The 11,819-nt window shown below is 50.9% G+C and overlaps 3 protein-coding genes across 3 annotated transcripts; all 3 read left to right on the forward strand.

Annotated features, from left to right (window-relative positions):
- Positions 1-4,853: 4,853 nt before the first annotated feature.
- Positions 4,854-5,951, forward strand: VDAG_07971 (aquaporin-2; the record flags this gene model as incomplete). The annotated part of the gene is made up of 3 exons (XM_009652737.1): positions 4,854-5,234; positions 5,305-5,605; positions 5,689-5,951. 3 exons carry the CDS (start codon positions 4,854-4,856, stop codon positions 5,949-5,951), a joined length of 945 nt encoding a protein of 314 aa, XP_009651032.1.
- A 1,008-nt stretch (positions 5,952-6,959) lies between these two features.
- Positions 6,960-7,925, forward strand: VDAG_07972 (uncharacterized protein; the record flags this gene model as incomplete). The annotated part of the gene is made up of 4 exons (XM_009652738.1): positions 6,960-7,050; positions 7,109-7,535; positions 7,591-7,787; positions 7,846-7,925. 4 exons carry the CDS (start codon positions 6,960-6,962, stop codon positions 7,923-7,925), a joined length of 795 nt encoding a protein of 264 aa, XP_009651033.1.
- Positions 7,926-8,418: 493 nt separating this feature from the next.
- VDAG_07973 (uncharacterized protein) lies at positions 8,419-9,267 on the forward strand (the record flags this gene model as incomplete). Its single annotated transcript, XM_009652739.1, has 2 exons — positions 8,419-8,769; positions 8,890-9,267. The coding sequence occupies 2 exons, from the start codon at positions 8,419-8,421 to the stop codon at positions 9,265-9,267; spliced, it is 729 nt and encodes a 242-aa protein (XP_009651034.1).
- Between the last annotated feature and the right edge of the window lie 2,552 nt (positions 9,268-11,819).

Here is an 11,819-nt window from a genome sequence, read left to right on the forward strand (position 1 = left end):
GTAGTGCTTCATGCACGCGTCATTATCGCAGTCCTCCCATCCGGCGTTGTCTTGGTAGCATTTGTCGTGATAAGCGGGGTCTGGTCGGAACGTGAGCCGACCCTGACTGTATTCGTCCATGTGTAGGATCCATTTGCGACTCTCCTGTCCGAACTCTACCTTCACTCGTGGCTCGATCCAGTGGTTGCGCGGGAGAAACCGGTGTGCGGCCTTCTCCTTGAAGTGGTATTCACAGTCGTCGTAGACGCATTCGGGCCAGAACAACTGGTAGTGTTGTTCGTGGGCGTGGTGAAGTGCCGGGTGGTCTCCTACCATGAGTCGTACGTTTTCTTTGGTGCTTTCTCGCTTTCGGGTGCTGGCCTTCCATGGTTTGGTCCCGTAATAGATGAGTTCGTTCCATGGTACCAGGGGGTCATAGTCCTCGCTGGCGCTGCTAACTTCGTATGCCTGCATAGGCATGTGGGGTTGGGTCTGTCCGAGCGGAGATTCTTCTTCGCTGGCTCGTGTGTATTCATCCCATTCTGTGTCGTTCATCAGTCCTACGTGGGGAGCTGATTGTGGTTCTGGGTGAGCATGTTCGTAGGCTCTTTCTTCGTCTGTATCGATTTCCTGGGTCTCCGGCGTTACTTGCTGGGCCCATTTCTGAATTCGTCTTTCCTTCCTGGTGGTGACCATCATGGCCAGGGTTCTTTGTCCCGTAGGTGCCCTGGGGAACCATCCATTCTGTTCCTTACTGTCTTTGTGGGTCAGGCAATCATCCTGGTAACAGAAGGTCCAGTTAGTTTTGGCATGGTCCTGGTGTTGAGTATGGTTGAGCTGTCGTTCGTTTACGGGTTTCCAGGGTTTCTTAGGTTGCCGGCATTCTCGAGCCATATGCCCGTTTTTGCCGCAGTTGTAGCATTTCATGTCCTTGAGATCCTTCGGTTTGCCATGTCTGGTATTGTCGAGCTCCATGGGTCCTGCATGGGTGGTCTGTCCCCAAGCCGTGCTGACGCGGGGTTTGTCGTGCTGGTACTTGCGTCCTTGATTGGATCGGTGGTGGGGAATGCGAGGGTTCCATGGTCCTATAGCGGGCTTTCGTCCCTTTTCTATTCTGCGTTCGTACTGGCGATCGTCGATTTTGACGGCCATGGCGATGTACTCGGTGAGGGTTTCGGGTCTATCCTCCCGGATGAGGTCGTCCTTGACGGCGTCTTTGAGTCCTTCGTAGAAACGGGCCATGAGAGCGGACTCTGTCCAATCGAGTCGACTGGCTAAGAGTCGAAACTCCGTGGCGTATTTAGTGGCTGGCCCCGTCTGTTTGAGCTGAAGGATTTTTCTTTCGTTTTGTCGTTCCTCGTCCACGTCCCCAAACGCTCCTTTAATGGCTTCTTCGAATGCGTTCATACCGGCGTAGATGTCCTGGGTGGCCTGCTTCATATCTTCTTTCTTGGTGTGGGTGGAATAGTCCCTAATGAAGGGTTCGAACCAGTGCAAGGCGTCCCCTTTGAGGTAAGAGGAGGCGTTGGCGACCTTCTCGCCCCAGTACTTGAGTTGGCCCTCATTGGCTTTGTGGTACTGGCGTACCTGGGTGATGAAAGATTGAAGTGCCCTAGGGTTGCCGTCGAATGACTGAGGGGGAAGAGCCTTCATGCTCGTTCCGCCTTGAAGTTGCTGCATCGAGGCTCGTAGCTGCTCGTTCTCTGAGCGGAGCTCTTGGATCATAGCGGCCAGGTTGCTGGCGCTGTTTCCGACGCTGTTGGTGGACATTGTTCCTGTGGTGAGTATTGCTCAGTGTCACAAGGTAAACCTACTGAACAAGAGTGATCAAAATGTTACGACCTGGCAGCTTCCGAAGGGGGAACACTGTCAGAGGGTTGGGGTTGCTGTTTGCAGAAGCTTAGGTTGTGACTCTGAGACGATGTGGTGTCGTAAGGCGTTGCGCACTCGTTACAATGAATACAAGGTAAGACTTAGATTGATCACTGTCGTGAGAAAGAATGTATCTACAAGTCCAGAATGTCCGTCCTTATATACCTGCCATCCTGTCCTTGTTGTGTTAGGTGGTGAGCTCATGTTGGATGGCTCACTGGTTAGTTGTTGGTGATCCATGATGTTAGGATCACGGTGTGTTATCCCGTGAGCCATTCCCTGGCTCACTGCGGCGTCCTTGGTGAGCCCGACGACTCACCCTTTATGTCTGAGTGAGCCATCACGTGATTTGCCAGGTGGGCCCGATTCTTATCTTATCGCGCTCCCTGATCGCGGGGTCGTCGATTCGCGGCCGCCCTGCTTCCTTGGTTGTTACAGGATACTACTTCGGCCCTAATAAGATACTCTACGAGCTCGACGGGGTATAGTTTAAAAGTAAACGATATACTACGAGACACCTACAAGATCTAGAATTATAGTGACTATTGAGTTTATAGATCAGTATAATGTACACTATTTTAGAACTATAACCTATATAAACTCTAATAAAGCTATTAGAGAGCTTTAGATTAATCGGAATATAAATTAACGATACCCTAAACCTTAGAGAGCCCGTATTTATAGAAAAGGAGTAAATAGAGCTCTTAAAAGCTAGCTTCTAAGCGAAGCCTATTTCTATCCTAAATATTAATTTAGAGGGCGTCTTTAATAATTATATTATTAAAATCGGAATTAATAATCTTAAAATTCTATAAAAAGGTTAAAATAATCGATTAAAGTAAATAACCTTAAGGATATTAGATTTAGAATAGTAATTTATTACTTAGAGAGCTTATAATATATATATAGCTTTTATTTATTAACCTAAAATAGTTTTCGATTTCGCTATAACTTCTTAAGCTAAGAATTTAAAGAAAGACGATTTTAAATAATTTAATAAATATATATAATAATAGATCGATAATGTAGACTATAGCTTAAATTATATATACTTTAATCTATTAACCGCTTAGCTATCGCGCTCCCTGATCGCGGGGTCGTCGATTCGCGGCCGCCCTGCTTCCTTGGTTGTTACAGCGGGTTGCAAAAAAAAATGAGACGTACTGAATGCTTCACCCCAGCCCCTCTACCTAGAATAACTGCACAACACTACTACGAGACACCTACAAGATCTAGAATTATAGTGACTATTGAGTTTATAGATCAGTATAATGTACACTATTTTAAAGAAAGGCTTTTCGCCTAGACTGAAGCTCTGGAGTCGTTATAGAAATGTATAGCTGAATAGCTGGGTAGTAGGAATGGTTATGGGGGAGGGATCTGGTACGTCTTATTTTTTTTGCAACCCGCTTGTATGGGTGATCCGAAAAAGATAACTGATCCTCGTACAACCGTGTGCCATGCTGTTTGCGGCCAGGGTTTGACTTGACGTTCCACATTTCCTCAGCCAAGCAAAGTTACCCCGCAGTCTAGACCACAGCAAAGACCTGTCAAGCTTCACTAAGATCGTCGTCTACGAACCTAAGACCGTCCATCCAGTACATGCTATTTCGGTGTTAGACCACATGGTGTCTGTTTGGTGTCTTTGGTACGTGGTCCTCTATTGGCATGCTGTCATTCCCCAACTTTGCGGTTGCTGACAGGAATCAGCATATCTCGCAAACCAGAACTGCTTTGCTTTCCATGCCTGCGGGCAAATGTGGCGTGTTCGTGTTCCAGAGGGCCAGAAAGCCTCCCTTGCACATAGCATAGCACCAAGGGGAAGCACCAGTGCCAGTGCTCCCAAAAATTTCATCACCAAGCCATTTTCAAGCCAATGAAGTCTAGGACTTAACGATGCTCACCAGCTGAGTCTGTCCCGCATGATGGAGCGCGGCGCAGGGTCCAATTGTCTCTCGATGGCGGAAGCCATCCCAATCCGAACCCTGGTCGGAGCCGCGTCCAGGGCTGCGCCGTCTCTTTCGCACCAGTCTTTGCTCTCGGACCCTTCCTGTTGATGATCCTCGGGGTGATCATCTGTGGTTTTCATTGGAGGAAGCTAGGCGGCCTGACGTCGCCGGAGGCGCAATCCCAGGTGGAGGCTGCGAGTCAACCTGCATGTGAACGGGGGGACGGATAGCGCCTTGGCTCCAGTCGCCAAAGGAAGTTGACCATGACAATGTCAGAGCACCCCATGTCAGGACGACGGCCAGTATTCACACCAGCTTTGTCAAGCTTTGCTGACAGCCACATGTATGCTCCAATACGTTCTCCGTCGAGAGTACCAATCTGTCCAACGGGCCAAACATTGATGCTGTCACTGATATCTCCTCTCCTCACGAGACATTGCCTTAAACTGGAAGATCAGACACTGAGTGAACCAAGAGCGGCCGTCTTGAGTTTCGTGCGAGAATGACGAACTCTAAGTTGAAATCATCATCACCTCTTTCTCAAACCTCGTCATCCCGTTGAGTGCGCATCTGGTAGGGCGGCGCTACTGAACGTCTTAAGACGCTACCACGCTAGTCCATGCACAACATCAGCAACATGAGACCCGAGATCGCAAAGCTTCAAAGCCACTACCAGCCGTCTGCCAACGACGCCATGCCTAGGATGTGCGTAGGTCCACCCAGAACAACGACCTAATGCTCGTCCACCGAGGCGAGCGGCAGCCAATGCCATGCTGCAAACGACCTGATGGCGTTCCCAGCCGAGCTTGAAGCTCCATCGACAGCTCACCCTGAACGGGCTGCCCGACATGATCTTGAGTAAAGGGGCACAGGCCTGATTCGTGCTACGGGTACCTGTGGTAGGTGATGGCGGGATGAGCGGGAGGTATGTTCCATATAAGCCACGACCGCGTCGTCCCCCTGGTGGTCATAAGAGCCCCTCCGTTTTCACCAGCTCTTCCTCTCATTTGATCAACACCCAGAAACCAGAGATCACAATACCAAGCCGTCATCATGAGCGCCCCAGAGTCTCCCGATCAGCGGCACTTCTTCTCTCACCTCTCGAGTAGGCAGACCTCTGCCGCTCCTGGCTCTCCTACAGCTGCCGTCCCTGCAGGAGCTGCACCAACCCGTACAACCACCAACCGGCTTCCTATTCTGAAGGCACAGTCAGGAGCACGCAACAATGTCACCGCCGTGGTTGGCGAGTTTGTCGGAACTTTCCTCTTCCTCTTCTTCTCATTCGCGGGCACACAGCTCGCCAACACTCCCGCGTCGACGAGCACCGAGCCCAACCACACCGTGCTCATCTTCATTGCTCTTTCCTTTGGTGTATCCCTGACAGCGAACGTTTGGGTCTTCTACCGCATCACAGGCGGCATGTTCAACCCTGTGGTAGGTCTCCTCGTGTGCTTGGCTCGATCCATAATAAAGCGGTATGCTTACACGATGGCCTCTCTCTTAGGTCACTCTTGCTCTCGTCATCTGCGGCGGTCTCCCCATCACCCGCGCCCTGCTCATCATGCCCACTCAGATCCTTGCCGGTATGAGTGCCGCCGGTGTCATCTCCGCCCTTCTGCCCGGGCCTCTGGCCGTTACCAACAGCCTGGGTGGCGGGGCCAGCACAGCCCAAGGCCTCTTCATTGAGATGTTTCTCACAGCCCAGCTGGTCTTCACCATTCTCATGCTGGCCGTTGAGAAGCATCGCTCAACCTTCCTGGCCCCCGTTGGCATCGGTGCCTCCTTCTTCCTGGCCGAGCTAGTCGGTATGTATTCTCAGATGTCTTCTTTTGTCTCCCCTAGCATCTTGAAGGATCAGAATATGAAGTACTAACGCTTTGGCATCAAGGCTGCTACTGGACTGGCGGTGCTCTCAACCCAGCTCGTGCCTTTGGCCCCGCCGTCGCCACCCGCACGTTCCCCAACTACCACTGGATCTACTGGCTGGGTCCCGTCATGGGATCGCTGCTGGCTTCGGGCTTCTACCTTCTGTTGAAGGCTATGCAGTACCAGGAGTGCAACCCCGGCCAGGACGCGAGCGGCGCGGATCTTGAGCGCTACGAGGATCGTCACGCCCAGCACCACACGACCACCGAGGAGCCCAAGGTGTAAGCGTGCGGCCGCGCAGCTTATGATGATATCATGTTTGTAAACTGGGTTATGCTAGACGGGGTGTGATGGCAACACCGTCGCGTTTCGCCATCGTGGGCGAGGTTGGGATCGGATACGCCATGAGGTTGGCGCAGCATGAGACACATGGTATTTGTGTAACAATTCGAGGATTGTGGAGTTTCGGTTTGGATTTGGTAGAAAAATACTATCCCGCATGTATTTCTTTCACGGCACAATTGCCTTCCGTTGATGACGATAATGATGTGGTCATGACGTGAGCGAGCAAAGCTGAGGTATGACATGCGAAACCAGCGGAACTCCACTCACTTCTGTCATCACCAGCACGGCTCAGCCTCCTCATTCACATGGGAGGCAGGTGCCGATGAGCCAGGCGGGCGACGGGGCCCAGGCCATGCACGACAGTGCATGAGCTGTGGTGCATCGTCATGCGACAATCAAGACAAACTCGAAATCCACTCCGTGACGGCATTCGGTTCGAAAATAGTCATGTCGCGCAAATCTTGCCGTCTTCTTGAATGCCCAAGACTCGGTTGTGCAGAGAGGATATTCCCTTTTTGCAGTGAAGGATTGGGGTCGGGGGACGATCTGGGGGCTAGCGGCACCGGCGGCCGTGTGGAGGATGCCGCTGCAGCAGCTGAGGCTGTGATCGTCAGCGTCCAGGTACACGGCATCTATTTTTGAGTCAGGCTGTCCATTGAGCTTGATTTGGTGAAGATGTGCCTCTGGGAGTCGCAACCTGGACCGACATGATGGGTTTCGCGACTCAACAAGCTTTCGTTTGTTGCCGAAGGATCATGGCCGAGATCCAGACAGAACATCTCGACCAGCGTAAAAACCCGAGAGAGCCCAAGTATAAATTGGCACGATCGAACGAGAACATTGCTGCCATAATCGGAAACATCTTCACTTGGCTCTCATTCCAGACTCATCACTTCATTTTCATAAATCACAATTTTCATATCATCAACCTCGATTGCAATTGCCAACATGTATCACAAAATCCTTCTCGTCGGCGTGCTAGCCACCCTTACTGGGTTGACTTCCGCCAATGACGCGATCCCAGGCAGTGCTTTCGAAAGTGAGCCAACCCATGAACACAATTACAACACAGATCGCAGTCAACTAACGATCTATAGACAGCGGACATGAAGCAGCCATCGCCGGTGCTCCCATGTATCACTTTGGTCGCTCGTGGGACCGCAAGCCATGCTACCCAGAGGCTGGTCAGACTGACGGCGTCAAGACGGACGGCGTTGACTCGGACCTTTGCTTCAGCAGTCAGAATGGCGGTTGTGCCGATCCCGGACCCTGGAACGGCGTCAACTCTCCCGGAAACCCGTTTCCGGTGTATTACACCGTTCGGCAGTGCAACGACAATGAGTGGCGCGTTGCGTACAGCATCTACTATAAGAAGGATTCTGGCCATAAGAACGACTGGGAGAACAGCATTGTCATCTGGAACGGAGACGGTGCTGGCGGCTGGAAGCGGAGCGGTACGCTGCTTGGCTGGCACAGCGGTTGGGATTACATTGCTTGGGGCGACATCCAGAACACTGTGAACAAGTAAGCAAAATCCAGGAGATGCAGCTTTTCAAAGCGTCTTTGCTGACAAACGTAGCGACGGCGATCTTTTCGACCAGGGCGCCAAGGATCGAAACCATGCCAAGGTTTATCAGGGATTCTACTACCATGCCACGTTCTCGACTCGCAAGACGTCCCTCAACACCTGCGCCAACACTAGGGACGAGTTCCGATCGAACGACTGGTACTTCCTCCCTGACGGCACGTGGCTTCACAACGGAGATCTCATCCAAGGTAGGCTGGTAACGGAAAGAGAAATACCTTGAGCATCAAAGACTAACCCTGACTCCAGATGGCTGGGATTATGGCTCTGCCGACACGAACCCGTCTTCTCTGCGAAATGAAGCACGCTGGATCTGCAACCGAGGCTGATCAGCTCGGTTCAATAATTTATAATCAATGGAAACCTCTCTTTCCGGCTGATTAAGGGGCTGAAATTAGGATGTCAATCAGATACTGCGAATACGACCCAAGATGTACAAGAACCCTTGCGGTGCCTTCATTGTTCCAACAGCCGCAACATTCTGTAGTTTACTACACAAATTCAATCATAGACTTGAACACTCAATGCTTGCCGAACATGTGGCAGTAGCACAGCATCAATGTCCGTGACAAGATGACGATCACCCGGGAGCCTGAGAGATCATGCCATTATGACGCTCACTGGTGACCCGGATCGAATGTCAAGCGATCCTCTGGACGGAACCTTTCGCGAGGGCGCATATTGTCACAGACGTTGCTGTGCCTCAATACTCCAGTGCGGGGTCATTCTTGCATGAGAGTCGTCAGCATGAAAAGGCTGCCTGCCCCCAGCATTCCACATCTAACAGCCCAACACCGTCATCAACTGATACTTAAAGTGAGCATGGAATCAAGTGCTGACTCCCAGCGACAATTGGTCATTGGAGGCGCAGGAGCAGTCGCTGCTCTGTTGCTAGGTCTCGCCACAACATGGGCAATTAAAGACTACAACGCTTACATTGCACTGGGGCCCGGAGGGCCACCTAACAACTTCTTCGGCTGGGCCATCGTCAACATTGCCGTACGCCCTTTCTGTTCGACTAAAGCCAAGGCAACTTTCACCGATGACTACCCGAAACATGGAGCACACAATAATATCGAGTCCCTTCCGAGAAGACGTGGCCCACGTGCCAGTGTTGCCGGCCTGGTGCCACATCGTCAAGTCACGCAACGGGCCCCAGAAACCATGAGGACGGTGAGCATCGAGCCTACAGCCTTTGATAGCACTTGTTACGGAAAGGCTGATCCCTATCTATAGCCTGTCTCAAATCTTTTCGAAAATGCTGCTTCCGAAAACCCTGACATACTTGAGTAGCGAGTTTCGAGCTACGAACGACATCATGATGCCCTTTTCGTGGCTGAAAAGCTTCTCAACGAAAGTGCCATGCACTTACCGAAGGCGGCATCCATGGCAAAGGGAGAACTTGGACATCACCATGAAGACTTGTCGATGCACCTCTACCTCAGCCCGGCCGATGCGCGCCAGGTGATTGAGAAGGGCTGGGGAGAAAGACATCGCCTTTCTGTCCCTACGAACACCTGGTTCAGACACAGATACGGTATTGGAGACACGTATCTGATGATTTACGGGCCCCGTAACGAAGAAGAAATGGAAGCCTTGAGGACCATTCTTGAGAGCAGCATTCGATTTATGACAGGGAGAAACGTGAATGCCCTTGAATGGAGGAGTTGAAACAAGGTTTAGGGTTAAGATTTTCCTTTGTTCGATCTGATCCTGCGCAGTTCAACTTTTTGCCATTCGGTTTCTTATAGTTTTGCAAGTATACGGGATTCAACCCGTTCAGAGTTCAGACACTGTATTGATCTGCCCACTTCCAACTATAGCAAAATATCGACTACTTGGCCTGTCGTGGAGGCCTGTCTGCCCGCCATCCTTGAGCTGCGCCGCGATTGTCAGTCAGATAGCATGAGATAATTGACATGCTGTGGCACATGATACGTACCTAATTGGTGGAGGAACTCAATCAGAATAGGCATGAGAGTAGAAATAGCGAGAACCTGTCCCAGCGTCCAGCCATCTCTGAAGTTTCCGACGTTTGAAATGTCGAAAAGCTCCGAACGATAAGAACCGTAAAAGTAGAGAGCCACGATAGCTCCGATGCCCAGGAATAAGACATCCATGATTCCCAAAACATCTGCAAAGGTCCGGTATGTAGGGCTGTTTTGTCGAATGTCGGCTAGAATCCGAAGCTTATCGAAGTGCACATCAAAAGTCCTTCGGCGTTTCCCGTGTATCAGTGGAATAGGAGAGCCAGTTCCCCTTCTCTGGCGTCTTGCTAGCCAGGAAGCAACTGCACCCATGCTGAAACCTCTGACGAAACAGTAGCCTGCTAGAATAGAGGCTGCAATGACCAGAGTCCGTATCGGTAGTGAGTATTGAAAGTCGCAAACGTCGTCCCAGAAGCTTTCAAACTTATATGGTCGCTTTCCGTCGTTTGCATGAAACCAAATCAACATGATCACAAGCGTTAAGATGCCCACAGTAAAGGACATGTACATCAGCCACTTTGATAAGATTGTTGGTTTCCGAACTCGCTTCGTAGGATCCTCATTCCGTCTGGTATCCTCGAGCCTGCGGATGCATGCCCCGAGACGCACAAGCCACAGACAAACGAGATTGGAGTAGAGCAGAATCCAGTATTGCAACAGAAGATCTTTGGTCCATACGGTTGGCGTACCCGAGGCGAAGTTGTGTGTCAAGATGGCAGCGGGCAGCACCAATGCAAAGACAGCCGCCGAATCAGAAAAGCCGCTGTAAGAAGCTTTGACCGAGTCGTATAATAGCCGCATGATTGGCCTTTTCCCAGTTGGGTGGAAGAATCCTAAGTTGCAGGCCGTATGTCCAGGTGCTGTTCGGTTGCGTTTATTACGACTTTGAGACCACCATCGTGCTGCTTCAACCAAGGTGATAGCCGAATACAAAAAACCAGCCGCAAGTTGAATTATGTAGAAGATGAAAACCTGTCAAATCTTGAGTCAATACTCCTATATTACAGATGTTTAGATGGGCTCAAAACCTACACCAGGGCCGTTGACGTCGCCGAGTCGGCCATGGTCAAAGTTTAGCTCGCATACGGCCTTTTTACACCGGCGGCTCGGTTCGTCAATGACGAAGCGAAAGTAGGACGATTCAAACGGCAGTGGACTGTCTTCCCAGAAGTCCGAGTCCTGTCCAGCCACCGAATCTATCCACTGTTTGCGCTCTTCTCCAAACTGGCCACGTAGCGAATGCTCCCATTCGAGAATTTCGCCGTATCGAGCGATTTCGTTGAGGCTCTGTGGCAAAGCTTCTCGGAAATAGCGCTCAATCACATCAGAGTGAAGCGACTGAGGAATCCAAAAAGTGGTGTTCCCATCGCTTCCCGGAAGATCATCGACATCTTCAAAATTAGATAGATCAAACCATGACTGCAGGAAATCTTTCGTAAGATTGCAATCACTGCCAAAAGTCAGGTCGACGAGGGCTGGAGGGGTCCATGTCGCGAAATCTGTTGTTACATTGCCTGAAGACATCATCTAGGTTCGCGGGGGAGCCACGCTAAGCGAGAGATGACTCGGCAGTCTGAATAGTCGATGAATGTGATGTAGTGAGCTTTGCAAGGACGTGTATAAAGGATCTTCCCACCATTTGCGTTCTCTGGATCTTCCGAAGCTATATGTCCGACGTGGATGGCGAGCCTGATCTAATTCTGTCTGAGGCTGAGGGCAAGCTTTGGGCCCCCAAGCCTTCTTGCGGCGTCCTGAATAAAGCGTGTGTCAGACGACAGATTCAGGAAAGCAGGCTGGATTCCCAGCCACCACGAGATGCAGGACTGACGGCGATGGCATCCCAATCCAGAAGAGGCACAATAAGCGAGCTGCATAGGAAGTCCACAGAGATCGATAATTTGGTGTGAAGGCTTCCCATGTGGCAACACTTCCTATCTTGGACCAGTGTTTGGTGCAGCCTAGAAGGCCTGTGCCGCGCGCCTGCATTTGTGAGCTGAAGCAGGACATTTGAGGGCCAATAACGTCATCTGAGCCTTCTGAAGCTCAGTGACATCACTGAGGAGTCCGGTGTAGTGTAAGCACTGCGAAGGATCATGGATCATGGGCCCTGGAAATCATTACGAGCCTCATAATCGTTAGAATTATATGTAAAGGAACTTGGGGCTGTCCCGAATCGCGAACCTATATCGCTTCGCAGTGTTAATTTATTTGAACAATCGTTTTAACCAATATAAA

The sequence above is a fragment of the Verticillium dahliae genome, genomic scaffold (assembly GCF_000150675.1).
Source record: "Verticillium dahliae VdLs.17 supercont1.18 genomic scaffold, whole genome shotgun sequence".
NCBI lineage: Eukaryota > Fungi > Ascomycota > Sordariomycetes > Glomerellales > Plectosphaerellaceae > Verticillium > Verticillium dahliae.